The 17,451-nt window shown below is 44.2% G+C and overlaps 1 protein-coding gene across 1 annotated transcript; it reads left to right on the top strand.

Moving 5' to 3' along the window:
- Positions 1-465: 465 nt before the first annotated feature.
- Positions 466-16,829, top strand: LIPM (lipase family member M). The gene is made up of 9 exons (XM_032430415.1): positions 466-606; positions 3,283-3,400; positions 6,396-6,594; positions 7,438-7,547; positions 10,052-10,188; positions 10,568-10,714; positions 11,765-11,836; positions 13,018-13,089; positions 16,560-16,829. Exons 1-9 carry the CDS (start codon positions 502-504, stop codon positions 16,827-16,829), a joined length of 1,230 nt encoding a protein of 409 aa, XP_032286306.1. The 5' UTR covers positions 466-501.
- The last annotated feature ends 622 nt before the right edge of the window (positions 16,830-17,451 follow it).

Genomic DNA, 17,451 nt, shown 5'->3' with positions numbered 1-17,451 from the left:
TTGGAATGTGGCTATAGAAGCTTGCAATATTTGCTGCAGACTTGGTATCTTTCTACCCTCCAAAGAAAGACAAAAACTAGGAAAAAAAGAAAAAAGATCTTCCCTGTGGTTCCTATTTCCTGATGATGAAGAACAGGGGTTTTATGGGCTGTATCATATGCACATAACTCCAGGTGGCATCAAAGAAAGTTTTACACAGCCAGGAGTTGAGGGTTGGTGACTGTGAGTTCTGGGAGGACTGGGAGGGGCCTGGTGGCACTGAGACATCCTGGGCCACGTTTCCATTCTGCTTCGAGCTCTTTCCTTCCTGTCAACCAAGATTGTTGAATTTGTTTCTGAATTTAGGGGAGGAATCCTGGACGGAACATATAGGAAACAGCTTTTAAAGCTGTAGATCCTTCTGACATTAGGATTAGTGGTGATACTGCCAGAAAAAAAAATAAATGCTGATGTTGGATCTTGCCAAAAATCTTGTCAAGAGTGTGGATTGTCTCACACAGAATGGAGATGCGGCTTCTGATTCTGGTGGCGTATTTGTTCCAAAGAAATGTGAATTCAGGATGTATGCCAACTAAAGCCGTGGATCCAGAAGCTTTCATGAATATTGTAAGTTGGGATTTTTCTGTGTTTGGGGGGAAATGAAGTCGTTCACATGCTAACTTGTGCATCTGTGTATTATCTGCATTATATATTATATTTCTATGTGGTGGTGATTTTTGCTAGCAGAGCATAGTTATAAATAAGCATGTTGTACTGGGAAGAATGCTAACCTGGGTATGTGTCAACCTTCGTCCTCCTTGAACAAATTCAGTAAACTCAGGTGAATGACTTAATCCCTTTGCCCCAAGCGCAAGGTAATCTTTCTTGGATTCTTGGGTTCATTCTACGAGCAGAGAAATCATCGTGGCGTCTTGAGCCACACCCAGGCCCTTGGCAATTCCACTTTATCTGTGATTTTTATTCCTTTTCTACTTGCTCAGTCCTCCCTTCCTACTGTCAGGACGCCGGCTTCTAGTAGCATCTGTCCTCCATACCCTCTCTTGGACTGGGACCTCAGTTGACTGGCCTTGGTAAAATTTAGAGGGCCTCATGTACGTAAGGCTCATGAACGATGTGACATCTTTTTAGGTATCCCAGAGTGCTGGGCTTACTTTCAAGTTCTGGGTTGAGTTTAGGAATGCCCACCATATAGTTATACTTACCCCTTGGCAGACACGGTGATCGAAAGCTGTCAAGGTACGGCCCAGTATCAGACCCATTTTTCAAATCAAGGACCTGAGAATAAGGGGCTATAAGCAACTTAAGTTAGGCCACGCCACTGGCAGGTAGCAGAGCCGCAATTTAGAGCCGGGCCTGCCTGGACACAAAGCTCATAATTGTAACCAATGTGCAATCAACCCTCCCAGGTGAGGAGAGGCTCCCGCCAGCTCACTGGCCCTGGGAAGATCCCACACACATTCCTCTGAGTTATTGCATGGAGGCAATGTCTTCAGCTATAGGCAGAGCCGGTCTCCCCGAACCTCACCTACTGGGTGTGCCCAGCACTGGGCGCTGTTGGGTCTTCAGGAGCCCTAATACCAAAACCCATTAAATCAGACTCTGCCATTGAGTGTTTATGCCTGGAGAAGCAAAGTAAAATAGGAAATCCATATAATTACTGGGATACATTCGATGAAATAGAATACGAGTGGTTCAGAGCCTGAATGGGTTTGATTCTGTAGATGGATTTCTATGGATATAATCTATCCTATATTTTGGGATACAACTGGCTTCTTGCTTGTTTCTTTCTAGCTAGTATTAATTGAGCACCTAACAGGCCCTTGATACTGCGCTAGTCAGTGAGATTCCAGAGAGATCTACGAATGCCAAAAGACCCCAGTTCATGGAACTTAGGGTCCAACAGGGAAAATAGACCCCCAGTTACTAATTACAAGAGCAGTGAAATCGAGGAAGAAAATGTAGATGAGGGGGACATAATCCAGGGAATTCAGGAAAGTTTTTCTGGAAAAAGATCTCTTAAGCTGAAGTCTGCAAATAAATAAGAGTTACTTGAGAAGGTGGGGGTGATTTTTAATTCTAGTAGTCACTGATGCTCATTGAATGCCTACTACATTCCAGGTAACCTAGTGAGTATTATATATGTGCATTGTCTCTTCACATTCCTTGCCAGAACCCCATGGAGTAAAGACCATTGCTATACCTGACTTGCAGATGAGTAAGTTGAGGAACAGGGACAGGTTAACTATTTTCCCAAGATCACATAGCTAGTTTGTGTTAGAACCAGGATTAAAACTCAAGCAGGGAGACCTCAGGGCCTTTCTCTTAACTACTATGCCCCTTTTCCCTTGCACTACACTAGGCATTTCACCCCTGGCTTTCTCCTCTCTCGGTCCTGTTAAAGCTGAGAGAAATGATTCCTTCCTCGGGGTGATGAGGGTGGGTGGGAATAGGGAGGTTACTGAAAAGATTTCTGAAGCTTCATATTTTACAAAGAGTTTCCACATGTTATGACTGGGTAGAGTAGAGGTCCTTAAACAGGGATCCATATATAGGCAACCAGGAATCGGGAACCCCTGAGAGTAAATAGAAAAAATGTATCTGTGTGTCCATGTGCATATTCATTTTTATAGTTCTCCTCAAATTCCCTGAGGGATCCCTGACCTAAAAATGTTAAGAGCTACCACTCTTGAATCTGTGATTCTCAGAGATGAAAAGAATTGTAGGGAATGTGTGGTCTAAAGGTTCTCATAAGCTGTCCTAGGAAGAACGCCTCAATGGGTGCATTATAATTACCTGGTCCCTAACCTGAAGTGAGCCCAGGAATCTGGAGGTTTAAGTGCCCCCAGATAATTCTGGCATGCACACAGGCTTTGGAATCAGTCTTCTGGTCTAGTGGTTTTTAAACATTACAGTGAATCAGAATTTCCAAAGGAGCTTATTAAAACACAAATTGCTGGGCCCCATCCTCAGAGTTCCCAATTCAATCAGTTTGGGTGGAAACTGATCATTTGTATCTCTAGCAAGGGCCCAAGTGATGCTGAGCCTTTTGGTCAAGGGCTCACACTTTGAGAACCATTGTTCTAGTCCAGTCTCTACATTAAAGGCAAAGAAAGTGAGTACTAGAGAGGGCTGGCTAGTTTTTCTAAGATAACATGAGTAACGAGGGAAAAGATGGGACCCCTTTCTATATCTTCCAGAGTCAAGGAAGCTACTTGTTACTTTTGGATCACTGAGACTATAGCCATACAGAACTGAACTCAAAAGACACTGCCTTTTCCTTAGAGCGAAATCATCCAACATCAAGGCTACCCTTGTGAGGAGTATGAAGTTGTGACAGAAGATGGGTACATCCTTTCAGTTAACAGAATTCCTCAAGGCCCAGCGCAACTTAAGAAGACAGGTATGGTTCACCCCCATGCCATCCCAACATGGCAGCCTTCTCTATAGTAATGATTTCCTTGTGATTTGAGTGTGTAGAGGGGAGTCTGGGTTCTTGTTATAGACTGGGGCCCATTGTTTGAGCCAAAGATAGCTTCACTCCCCCATCCTCCCCATCAACACCACCCCATTTATCCCAAATATCCTGAATGATTTCAAAGAAACGTAACGTTTGCTTTAAAACAAAAAAAGACCTTCAAGAAAGGTCCATTTCTTGACCCTTTCTAGCACTTAACCCATTCCCCAAACCCCTCTTATATAGATATTCTAGAATATCCACTGATGGTCTCTTGAACAGACCATATCAACCCCTGCTCATGAAGAATGCAAACTCCAACACGGCACCCGGCGCCCACCCCTGCATACTCTGTATTCCCCAGCCAAATAGCACTTTAAGTATTTGAGATGTTGCTCAGCTTTTCACTGAAGTTTTTTAAGCATCAGGCAATAGATGTACATTTTTAATTTTCTGATACATTTCTTCAATTCATATAGTCCCATTTTTTGTATATGGGATTTTCAGCTATTGCTGGTTTTTGAAAAATATTCACATTCATTACCAATGAAAGTGTTCTGTATTCCTTTGAATACTCTAGCTCTACATTTATAGCAGCAACTACAGTATTTGTCATGAGTACAGATAACACAATTTCATACTATGTTCTTTCTAAAAGCCGGCTCTGATGGCTTGTGCTTTATTTGCATTAGTTTCTCTTAACTTCCACAATAATCTGAAGAAACTGCCACTCACAGAGGTTAAGTAACTTGTCCAGAAGGTCTATGCTAGCACTTGCTAGAATATGGCAAAACCCGCAGTCACATCAAGACCTGTCTGCCACTCTAGCCCATATTCTCAACTAGGACCAGAGACTGCCAGGCAAACGCTATCATCTTTGGCATAAACAAGCTTCGGGGTTCTGTTTTATTCCAGTTTACACGTGTGCAGCTTTTTGAAAACCAGCTTTTTTTTTTATATCAGCTGCATAGCTGTGCCTTCCGTAGGTCCAGCATGCTCCAGCCTCAGTGCGTTTGAAGCAGCCCCTTGCCACCCAGTAGAGTCCGGCCCCTTATCCTGCTCCATTCCCTACAGCACTTATCACCTGGCAGGATAGGTAATTTGCTGGTTTATCATCTGTCTCCCCCAACCAGAATGTAAACTCACTGGGAGCTGGGACTTGATTTTGTTGCAGGCTATATACAGCCAGTGCCTAAAAAAACGCCACGCACATTCTAGGTGCCAATAAATATGTGTGGAATGAACGAGTGAACGAACGAATGAACGAATGAATGAATGAATTTTATACAAATAAACAGAGAGCCTGGAGATGCAGAGAGAACTTTTCAGTGAGCCCCACAAATCCTAGGAGGTAAGCAAGGCACAGCTCTCCCAAGCAATCGAATGACTGTGGTGGTGCCCGAGCTCACAGGTCACCTGCACCCCTATTCATGGATGGAGTTTCTATTCTCACATCCTGTTTACTTACGCTGTTCACTTATAGCCCCAGAGTTTGGGAGCTCAAGGTATCCATCCATCTGCCCTTTTGGTCCAGTTGGTGCAGAATACTCCCCTCTAGTGGCCAGTGTTGTTCCTGCAGCTCCTGTCGGCCTCTTCAAGGACCCAGTAGGTTGGGTTGTATCCCGATCCCCTTCGCTATAAAGAAGGATGTTCTCTTCTATCATCACAATACATTCAGCAAGAGTAGAAATTAACATTGATTGATATTAGTATCTACTGCACAGCCCATATTCAAATGTTTTCAGTTATACCAGTCCTTTGTGTTTGCTTTTCTTCCTGGTCAGTAGTCTCATCCACGGTCATATGCCACATTTAGTCTTCATGACTTTTTGTCTCCTTTATGAACTGAAACAATTTCTCAAGTTTTGTCTCTTTTGACCTCTACATTTTTAAAGAGTTTTGGGGCAGTTATTTTATAGAACGCTCTTCAGTTTGGTTTGTCCAATGTTTCTTCATGATGTGATTCAGGTTATATACATTTTGGCCCTAATAGGGCAGAAGTGAAGTTGTGTCCTCAGCATGTCACATCATGAAGCACGTGTAATGGCTTATTCCAATATTGGTGATATTCACTTTATTTAAAAAAATTCTTTTCATCTCAGCTTTATGGATATATAATTGGCAAATAAAATAGCATATATTTAAAGTGAACAATGTGGGGCACCTGGATGGCTCAGTTGGTTAAGTGTCTGACTCTTGATTTCGGCTCCGGTCATGATCTCAGGGTCACGAGCGATCATGGGTCCCTGAGACCCTGACCTGAGATCACGACCTGAGCCGCAATCAAGAGTCAGACGCTTAACCAACTGAGCCACCCAGGCGCCCCTAGACTCACTCATTCTTAATTTATTCACTGGGATACGATTTATAGCTATCATTATTTATTTTGAGTCTCAAATTTTCCCATATTTGGGCAGTGGGAGCTCCTTCAAGCTGGCTTGTGAATCTTTTTGACATGAAGGGCCCGTAATCATTAAACCATTATACATTATGGTATAAATATATATATATACATTATATATACATTTATAATTATGTAATATTTAATTATATTTATAATCACATAATTACCTTAATAATTAGACTATACTATGTCCTGGGCACTTCCAGTATTCTCAGTGGTGCCCAGACACACCGAGTGAGAGTAAGAACTACAGGAAGACAACAATGGAAGCCAAACTCTACTGATTCTTTCTCTATGCCAGGCGTTGTCGCATCTGTTCCCTGTGCATTATTTTATTTAGTTGTAACAAAAATCCTGTTTTTCTGATGAGGAAATCAAGACACAGACAGGTTAAGTGACCAACTAATATAACTGATCTAACAAGCAGCTAAATCAAAATTTGAACACGGGTCTGTTGAACTTGAAAGTGCTTGCACACTAGAGGGTAACAAGGAAGGTGGAGAACATGTCTCATGGCTGAAATTCTCTTGCACGTAGGTCCGAGGCCAGTGGTGTTACTGCAGCATGGCCTGAATGGGGACGCCAGCCACTGGATCTTCAACCTGCCCAACAGCAGCCTGGGCTTCATTCTGGCAGACGCCGGTTTTGACGTGTGGCTGGGGAATAGCAGGGGGAACACCTGGTCTCGGAAACACAAGACCCTCTCCGTAGACCAAGATGAGTTCTGGGCTTTCAGGTATACTGAGTGGAGGCAGACACAGATGTCTTTGGGAGAACCCAGTAAAGAATATGGCTCCTAGCATTTGGATGATTTACTTTGGTTGGGTCATCAATATCCTACCAAGATAGACCCAATTGTTTTAATTTGGGGGAAGTAGAGGGAGGGACTGGGTTTCCCTAATAGAAGAATGGGTCTGGCTAATAGGGTGAGATGGTGGTTGGTGTCAGGTGGTTGAGAGAAGGTGTAGGTCCACGTCCTTGCAGATGCGTACCCTGGGACTAACTCCCCCCTGAGTAATGACAAGAACTGGCACCCCCAGAAAGAGATGAGATCAGGCAACATTAGAGATATCGGGGAAACTATTAAGCCTTAGGGACCATCAATTTGGCTAATATATATCTCAGGGTCTTACAAAGGATTTTTAATGTTTTTATGTAAATTACCTATTGGCATTCAACCTGCTCTTCATCCGTGTCATCGGAGAAGGGCCCCTGCAGCATTTTTAATCCTTTCTGTACAAATGAATTTGAACAGCCAGGTGTTGCTTTGCTAACTGTATAGCAGGACACCTTCACTAGGCGGTAGATCATGTGCTCAGTAAATATTCCTTGAAGATGATTATCGCTCTGTGATACTATCTGGAGAAACAGCAGGGTACAAATAGTGCAAATAGTCTGTGAGCCCAGAGGCCCCCATGTGTCACGGGTGGGAAACAAGTCCATCCTGGGGGTCTCGAGGGGCACGGTCACAAGCTGGTGGGGCTGACGACTCGGGTGCTTGTTTGTAAACCCCAGGGGCTGCTTTCGTTGTTTCTCATTCTAATTTTTCATGTAACTTTGTCTTTTCCCCCCCTTATAGTTATGATGAGATGGCTAGGTTTGACCTTCCTGCAGTCATAAACTTTATTTTGCAGAAAACCGGCCAGGAAAAGATCTATTATGTCGGCTATTCACAGGGCACCACCATGGGTAGGTTCGATGGGAGCAGGTTTGTATAGTCAGGGATGTGGGCATATGGCGCTCGGCGGTGCCTGGGGTCTGGCACCCGACCTTCTCTCAGCTCTGGCCCTGACCTCTTTGGTGACTCTGAGGGCTATGGAAGTCGGGGACGAAAGTAGCAGAAGGAGCAAGGGCTCTCGAGGCAGACAGATGTGGGATTAGATCACATCTGGCTCTACCAACTCCTAGGTGAATGTCTTTGAGTGAATTGTCCAACCCCTGTGGTCTTAGTTTCCTCGTCTACAAAATGAAGATAGTAACTCCCTCGTAGGGGAGTTAGAGGTGTTCAAACTATTCAGGGACAATGTGGATCAGCTCTGTGAAGGCAGGGGTTTCGTCTAAGACACAAGTCTAAGAGAAGTTTCTGGCACAGAGTGTGCACTCAAATAAATAAACATAAACAGTAAGCATGGTGGTCACATTACAGACAGGACGGCTGGCGGATTTCATTCAAGTCTTGTTCCTTCCCTTCTAAGGCCAATGTCTGGAATTTCGTGCTGTTGTCCTTTTACTTTTGGTGAATTTATGAGAAACCTTAACTCATGGCCCCTGTAGGATACAGGTCATCAATGGGGAGAACAGGAGTGGAGGCTGTGTCCTCTGGCTCTCTCTCAGACCAAAGGCAGTAGGAAAAGTGTTTGGCTTAGACCAGGACAAGGAAGGGCGCAGTGTATGTCATGGGGAGAAGGTTCTCCCTGGGAAGGCTGAGAGCACTCTTTACCTTCACCCTGAGCCAAACCCATAGGGGAAGGTCAGGGTATGGGATGCTGAGGAGACAGGTGAGCACACCCCCCTGGAACTCAGGGCAGGAGTTCAGTGGGCTTATTTTTATTTGGTGCTTTCTGGCGAATGAAGAGTCTGACTTTCACATTTTCCTCTCTGGATTTTCCAACAACATTAACTGGCTCTGGGGATGCCACGTCTCACCACACACTTGACAGAGAGCAAGCTGAGGTGTTAATCCCCTGCTCTTGCTCTAATGGCTAGAGGCCTCTGAGAGTTTCTTTGCTCTACACTCAAATTGTCCAGCTTGACATTAAGATAAAGGTGCTGATGATGAAGCCAAATGCCATTTCGAGAAGAAAAAGGGGGCAAAAAAGCATGGGATTCTTCTAGCTGTCAACCATGGAGCTCTTTAGATGGAGAACCTGTACTAACTTTGCATAAAGAGAAAGTATCGCTGGGAGAAGTTAGTGAGAGTTCTCAAACTTGACATTTGAGAGGAGTTCTAATAGGGTCACAATCCAGTTGGAATAGAGTTTAATGGAGTTCCCACCCAATCCTACTGATGGTACACCTGGGAGAGCAAGAGGAACAAGTCACTCTTGGGCCTGCCTTTGCATGGGGCTAGCAAGCTTAATCATGTGGAGGGAAAAGTTGAGAAGGATGCATTCTTCATGAATACTCACTCACCCCCAGGAACTGGGGTGGGTTGGGGGGAGGGAGTCACGTGATACTAGTCTTCTTCTGCCCCATTCCCCTCCCACTCAAGCTGCAGATATCAGCCAAGCGAGGGAGTGCAGAGATGTAGAGTATTTCAAATACAGTGACCACGCCCTGGCTTTAAATGATAGCCTTTTTTCTCGCCAAGGCTCCACAGGAATGGTCCCTACCTGGTGATAATTCAGAGACTTTCATAGGCTTAGAAACTGGGGCACAGGGCGCCTGGGTGGCTCAGATGGTTAAGCGTCTGCCTTCGGCTCAGGTCATGATCCCAGGGTCCTGGGATCGAGCCCCGCATCGGGCTCCTTGCTCAGCAGGGAGTCTGCTTCTCCCTCTTTCTCTGCTGTTCCCCCTGCTTGTGCTCTCTCTCTCTGTCAAAAATAAATAAAATCTTTAAAAAAAAAAAAAAGAAACTGGGGCACAGACTGATTTAGCCAGGGCCCCAGACCTGATCTATGACAAAAGTAAGAGTTAGGATCCAGTTCAGGAGACAACTTGTTTTTGAGATCATGTTACAGTTTGGGTTCCAGAAAAGGTAGGAATCAATGAGACCGGCAGAAACCCTGCTATCCCAACACCCATTTTATTACAGAACCTGCTTGTTACTGATCAACAAGGCGATTTCTCTAATTCTCAGTTCTGTTCACTGTAAAGTAGAGATTTGTTAAAAACACCTCACAAGAGTCTGAGAATTCAATGAGATAAGAACAACAAAAGTGCCCTGAAAAGTGTCTGGCACATAGTTACTTCTCTGTATATATATATTTTCTCAAAGTCCATACTATTGGACTCAATAGTTTAATTCAATAATGCAGTGAGAACCTACTAGCTGGAAAAGATATGCCAGGTGTCGTAGGGAACACCAAGGTGTGTTGGCTACTGGTGTTTTCCCCTTCAAGGAGCTTATACTTTCCCAGGACAGTTAAGACCCAATTACACATAGTTACTGAAATAACTTGATAAAAGTACAGTCAGCATCTATGGGTTCTGGGATAGGCAATATCCACACTGACATATCTCTTCTCTTGTAGGCTTTGTTGCTTTTTCCACCATGCCAGAACTGGCTCAGAAAATCAAAATGTATTTTGCTTTAGCACCCATAGCCACTATTAAACATACAAAAAGCCCTGGTGCCAAATTTCTGTTGCTGCCGGATATGATGATCAAGGTATGTGACTCCTCAGATAATTCCTTGTCTGCATAGACGAGTCCTCCAACCCAATTTGCTAAGACATACAGACAGCCCCGACGTACAATAGCTCGACTTCATGATCTTTTGACTTTATGATGGTGCACAAGCGATACGCAATCAGTAGAAACCATACTTTGAATTTTAAATGTTGATCTTTTCCTGACCTAGTGATATTTGAGACAAACCTCTCTCGTGATGCTGGGCAGCAGCCAGAGCTCCCAGGTTTTGATTTACAATATTTTCAACTTATGATGGGCTCCATTATAAGTTTTGGAAGATCTGTATGCTTTTAAATTAGACTCACTTCTTTTTGACTCTGATGTAATGACTATGATTCCATGTCATATTTTTACAGGGACTGTTTGGCAGAAAAGAATTTCTGTACCAGACCAGATTCTTCAGACAGTTTGCTATTTACCTGTGTGGTCAAATGATCATCGATCAGATTTGTAGCAACTTCTTGTTTCTTATGGGAGGATTTAATACAAACAATATGAACATGGTAAGTGGGAGCCTAGTCAATTCTTAGTTTTCCAAAGCAAAGCGAGGAGTGAGTCTCACCTCCTGAGAGTGAGCTAATGCCAGGGGAGACTTATTCCATTTTCTTCAAATCATACTAACATGCAGAAAACACTTCAACACAGGCTGAGTCAAGGTTGACATAAGGGCATCGCTAGACATTGATGTCATAGACTTGGAGGCGGAGAAGAGTGTGCACAACGATTTGGGGTTATACCCTTAGGATAACACCAGGGAAGGGAAGGAAGCAGGATTTGGTAGATTGAAAACATCAAGCCGTTATGCAGTCTCTGTGGGAATCTCAGTTGATGTGAAGATGGGGAGACCCTTCTAAGCTGTCCTAAGTTACAGTGAGAGGGTAGGTCTTTATACTCGCAGCTCAACCTGTCACTTGCTATAGATGTCGCCAGGGGAGACGCTGGGCAGGGCAGCTGTCTGCACCTGGGGTGGCCCCCCAAGGAAGCCTGATAGTGGGGTGCTGTCTGCCAGCAGCACCTCCAGAAGCTGGAGGAATATATCTTTCACTCCTGAAGATTTTTTTCCTTTTCTCTTAACAATATGATTAATCGCTACCATTCGATACGCACTTATTATGTACCAGGCTAAGTGATTCCCTGTAACAATCCTATAAGACAGGTATGATCAATAGCCTTCTTTTACAGACTAGTGTCCTGAGATTTAAGGCATTCAATAACTCCCAAATCGACCTAAAAATTGAATGGCAGAGGTAGGATTTGAATACAGACCCAATTCTAGAGCCCTCATCCTTAATTATTCTGGTAAAGTTTTTTAAAAGAAGAAGTCAGATGTCTAAAGAGAAGCTCTTCTCAGATGAAAAAATACAGGTGCCCGGGGATACACCTAGTGGTATTTCTTATTTATTGCATGTGTGTATATTACTGATTCGTGAATAATTGCTGATAACTTGATGATATTCCTATTTCTCAATCTGACACCCTGGAGACGTGGTCTTGACAAGATGCATGTTTTGTGAGTTTTCCATGCCCCACAAACCACTCGTGTTTTGTTATAGAGCCGAGCAAATGTGTATGTCGCTCACATTCTGGCTGGAACGTCTGTGCAAAATATCCTACACTGGAGCCAGGTAGGAATGCTAACTCTGTTGTCTTTGCCAAGGGTCTCTGTGTATTTTGTCTGGAGCAGTCAAAGGATGTCCTTTTGACAGCCCAGGTGTTATTTCACATTTATTCCAAGATGGACAATGATCTTGGCAATGCTGTTTCGACCGTGAATTTGATCCAGAACACTGAATCTTTTCAGGAGATGGTGGGGGGGAGGGTTGGCCCAAGCCTTAAGAGTGTGACTTCAGATGAAGCTGGAGATCACGTTTCTATTCTCCTTTTCGGCTTCTCCAGCACAATGGTCAAGTGGTAATAAAAATGTGAAGAAGGCAGAACCTAATTCACAGGAGTCCTTGGGCTGCAGATTTCACCCGCAATCACAGAAGGGAGGGTCCCGATCACCAGTCACAGGAACTGTCTCTGGGGGCAGTGGGGCAGATCTCGGATCATCCGGAACTCATTCCAGGACAGTGTGGGTGCTAATTATTGCTTCACCTATAAAGAAGCACTGCGCCTAATATTGCTCATTATAGATGATACTGAAGAGTGGTTGATTTGCTGTGGAAAGAAGGATGGAGATAAAGACAGAGAGCTAGAGCATAGTTAACCTTAGATTCTCAACTACTACAACCACAGCCTCGTTGAAAAAAAAAATGGAGGGCTCCTAATTCAAGCAGAAAGTTTTAAGCATACTGAGGGTGACCTTTAAAAATCATAAATATCAGTCCTATCTGTTTCTCTAACGATTTAGAGCCTAAATTGTTCCTCTAAGGTCATGGCTCTATTTGCGTGTTTGTGTGTGTGCGTGTGTACGGGGAGCGAGACTTTACAATCAAAAGGAAAGAAGAATTCTGAATTGGACGAAATTTTGGTCACCTTCTCCCTGAATCACCACACGGCACGGCGCTAGGGGGCGCTCTCCCGTGGCAGTCTGCGGAGACAGCCACCTACACACAGACTACATCAGGGATGCACTTCCTGGAGTTGTAGGACAAGGTGGCAAGTGCATCTCCAGTGCATTTTCCTCCCCGAAGGGGCCTTACTCGCCCTTACGCTCTCCCGAAGATTATCCTAACACCGAGTGGAAGAGCCTCCTCAGCTTTTGCCCTCCAATTGGCTTACGACTGCAGACTTGGTAGCACCTGCTCATCCCACCCTTATCCAGGGATGCATTTGAAGGCCATGTCAATTTGTTTCCTTTTAGGCAATGAGTTCTGGGGAATTCCGGGCATTTGACTGGGGGAACGAGACCAAAAATCTGGAGAAAGGCAATCAGGTAAGAAAATCAAACCCATCCTTTTGAAATAAATGGGAGGGAAGTTATAATGACAGTTTTTTGTAGAGGCGGGGATCAAATCTGAGTTCGGGCTTGACTCCATTTGAAGAGACAGAAGTTCACAGCTTCGCCAAGAGGCTTCCTGCTTTCATAACAGAGTAGGAGAACTTTCCTGATGAGTCGGCCGCCATGAACAAGGCACTTGGGCTTCTAAGGAGCAAGATGGGGTAGATATGGTGAAGGGAAAAGTGTAGACTCTGGTGGTCACTAGAAGGATCCCCTTAGGGTCAAAAGATAAAAATAAAAAACAAAACCAGGGATGAAGCTGGCAGGGACGAGTTTGCTTCATAGCACATAAAAGGGCCTTCAGTGGCAAGTGAGGGTTGCTTGTGAGTCCTGCCTCCGTCCTACCACCTGTGGGGTCATGGATAGGCTGCTTTCATTCTGCAGACCCCAATGTCTTTATCTTTCAAAATTATTGGACTGGGGTGCCTGGGTAGCTCAGTCGGTTAAGCGTCCGACTCTTGATCTCAGCTCAGGTCTTTATCTCAGGGTCATGAGTGCAAGCCCAGCATTGGGCTCCAAGCTGGGTGTGGAGCCTATTTAAAATAATAATAATTATTATTATTATTAGACTAGATAATCCTTAAGAGTTCTGCTGGTCACACTTTTAATGCATCTGTCATTTGCAAGGGAAAAATGTGAAAAGGTATTACATTATCTAGGAAAATGCACAGCCGATGCCCTAGAATAAAATGAACAGTTGTGGAGAGTCAGAAGTGGGTGCTATACTCTTCTGAGCATAACATCCCCACTGAAGATTATTGGTTAGCTTGTGTATGAATACAAACAAATGCTGACCATACAAACATAAAGCCAGAGGGAGCCCAACGGACAGAGGCCAACCCCTGAGAGTCTTGGATCATAAGGAACATCCACTCCCGTACATCAGTCTAGATATAAAAGCCTAGGAAATCAGACAGACTGGGGAGTGCCCTGACCAGCAAACTCTAAGTCACGGGCATCAGCTACTTTTTATTAGGTCCTTCTTCAATGTTTCCTAATACATGTCTTTGGAGAAAGCATTCCGGCTCCGAGATGGTTTTAATTTATCAGCATTAATGTTTTAAATTCTAGAGAAAGCAGCTCAGGCAACGTAGGCCCCAGGAAAGAAAAAGAAAACACGCAGGCAAAAAAGGCATTCTAGAATCACAGCTCCTTAGAGTTAGACCTGAATTCAGTTCACCTGTAAAATGAGAAAAATACATGACTGGCACCGTAGAATATTCCAACCTTTCCTGTCTAAGTTAGACCATGAAAGGTAACTCTGATCACCAACTTCCTATGTGTGTATGGGCACAGGGAGATTCCCCACCACCAACAGGCAGGTCTCCAGACCCCAGCTGGGTGCCCTATGATCTAACTCAATTCTGACACTATCTGTAGATAGCATCAGAGTAAGGGCTCGGTTCGCTAAGACTGCCCTCTAGTTCATATGCCAATCTCAAGCCCAGGTTTTTCCTATGCTTCTGGACCCAGGGGCTATACTCAAAGATTCTAACAGCCCTCTCCTTGGGTTCTATTAATTTGCCAGATTGGCTCACAGAGCTCAGAGAGACATTTTACTTACTAGATCATCCATTATTACAAAAGACTGTAACTCAGGAACAGCCAGAAGGAAGAGATGCAGAGGAAAGTGTATGAGTGAAGGTCAAGGAGTTTCCAGCTCTCTCCTAGCCGGCCTCTTTCCCCAAATCTCCACTTGTTCACCGCCTGGAAGCTCCCCAACCTTGTTTAGGGTTTTTATGGAGGCTTCATCACATAGGCATTATTGATTCAATTGTTGACCATCGGCAATTGAACTCAATCTCCAGCCCCCTCCCCTCCCTGGAGGTGGGGGGCAGCACTGAAAGTTCCAACCCTCTAATCACAGGCTTGGCTCCACTGGCGACCAGCCCCCATCCTTTTTTGTAAAATTTTTTATTGTTATGTTAATCCCCATACATTACATCATTAGTTTTTGATGTAGTGTTCCATGATTCATTGTTTGTGCATAACACCCAGTGCTCCATGCAGAACGTGCCCTCTTTAATACCCATCACCAGGCTAACCCATCCCCCCACCCCCTCCCCTCTAGAACCCTCAGTTTGTTTTTCAGAGTCCATCGTCTCTCATGGTTCGTCTCCCCCTCCGATTTCCACCCCTTCATTCTTCCCCTCCTGCTATCTTCTTCTTCTTTTTTTTTTTCTTAACATATATTGCATTATTTGTTTCAGAGGTACAGATCTGAGATTCAACAGTCTTGCACAACTCACAGCGCTCACCATAGCACATACCCTCCCCAGTGTCTATCACCCAGCCTCCCCACCCCTCCCACCCCACCACCCGCTCCAGCAACCCTCAGTTTGTTTCCTGAGATTAAGAATTCCTCATATCAGTGAGGTCATATGATACATGTCTTTCTCTGATTGACTTATTTCAACCAGCCCCCATCCTTAAGTCAAGTCCAAAAGTCACCTCTTTAACTTAACAAAAGACACTTTATTGGCTCTGGTCATTGAGTAAGTTCCAAGGGTAAAGAGGAGGTCTGTGCCAGAAATGGGGATGAAGACCAAATATATACTCCTTATTGTAAATCACAGTCTCAGGCTAGAACTCTAAATTCTTAGAAAGCCACAGAATCAACCAAGACTCCTAGGTTGAAGCCTTGGCTCCACGGTGGATTTTCTGAGAAGAATCGGGGCTCAACATTACTGTGGAAAGTTCTGGGTGCTTGATTAACCTCAGGGCTCAGCCAGCCAGTCTGATCTAGAAGCACTGCTTGAATAAGGGAGATCGTCAGTTTGGAATCCTAGATGACTTTCTTCAGGTGATGGGGGACTGGAGCAGGGGTCTAATCATTACCCCTCCCCGCCCCCCTGCTCAAATGACCCGAGTTCTAGGGCCTCTGACTTCCCCAGGTTTTGAGCTTGGACTGCCTCAAGGCCTTTCTGTTCTCCCAGAAAGTCTCTGTGAAGACCCAGCTACCTTCTCAGGGGACTCCAATCTCTTGCCTTTCTCTCAAGAATCTCTCTCCCTCTGGCCTCATGAAATTTGTGAAATCAGCCTTTAAAAGGACAGGAACATTATCTTCCAAAGGCAACATATGTGTTAAATATTTATTAATAAGGAGAAAAAGAATTGAAAATTCATGCTTAAGGTGGAAAGCCACTTACATGGTTTGTCACTTAACCTCGTAAGTTGTTACAAGCGTCATCCCCATTTCCTAGATGAAGAAACTAAGGCTAACCGACTGTACCTTCAAGCAGGGGCTGAACAGACAACTCTGGATGGGGTCCTGTTTGGCTGTGGTGCCCGTGCACCTTTCTTCACAACACATGACATATTTTGACTCTGTTGACTTGAAATATAAATCGTGAGTTTGGAAATCCATATGTCACCGACAGTTAAAAACGATTCCTTTTTTCTAGCCAACTCCCATAAGGTACAAAGTCGGAGATATGATGGTCCCCACCGCAGTGTGGACTGGGGGTCAGGACTGGCTTTCAAATCCAGAGGACGTGAAGACACTGCTCTCTGAGGTGACCAATCTCATCTACCATAAGAACATTCCTGAGTGGGCACATGTGGATTTCATCTGGGGCTTGGATGCTCCTCACCGTATGTACAATGAGATCATACATCTGATGAAGCAGGAGGAGACCAGCTTCTCCCAGGGAAAGTGCGGGATCAGGCTGTGAAGCATCCGATACTGATGAGTCTTAGGATTTTTCAGGATTTCCAGAAATGAGAAACCTCCCATATCAGTAGAAAGGGGTGGGGAAGGGAGGGCAGAGATATAATACCCATTCCTTCAGAGTTCCTGTATTTGCCACTAAAACGGCCATTTAAATTTTTTTTAGCTAGTTAAAATAGTCATTGGGTGAACATAGGTTTCATGTGTTATATATTCTGCCATCCTGAAGAGCAGGTTTTACCTGACAGCCAGAAGTTAACTAGGACTCTTTATGTCGTTCAGGTAGACCCCTTTACAATGTTAACTTTTTTTCTAGAAGCCATATTTTTGGAACAGTCAAGTAAAATGACGGATTGGGACAGAGACAGAGGTCTTGAATGTCTGGATTGTTGTAACTACAACAAAATAAGCTCGACATTTTCACCTTATTGCCATAGAGACATCACGCTACCTCAGGAAGCTGAGCTGTTTTAGGAAAGAGAGAGAGAGAGATGGAAAAAGAACAGTATGGACGAAATATATTTTCAGCATCATTAAAAAGGGCCAAGTTTTATAGTTGAGTCTCAGAGGAAATAATCTGGTAAGATATTTAGTGACTTTTCCAGCAAGTACATTAAGCCCTGCAT

This window comes from Phoca vitulina, unplaced genomic scaffold, assembly GCF_004348235.1.
Source record: "Phoca vitulina isolate PV1807 unplaced genomic scaffold, GSC_HSeal_1.0 scaffold43, whole genome shotgun sequence".
Taxonomy (NCBI): domain Eukaryota; kingdom Metazoa; phylum Chordata; class Mammalia; order Carnivora; family Phocidae; genus Phoca; species Phoca vitulina.
The sequence above is the reverse complement of the archived record's forward strand: the minus strand, read 5'-3'. Positions and strand labels throughout refer to the sequence as shown.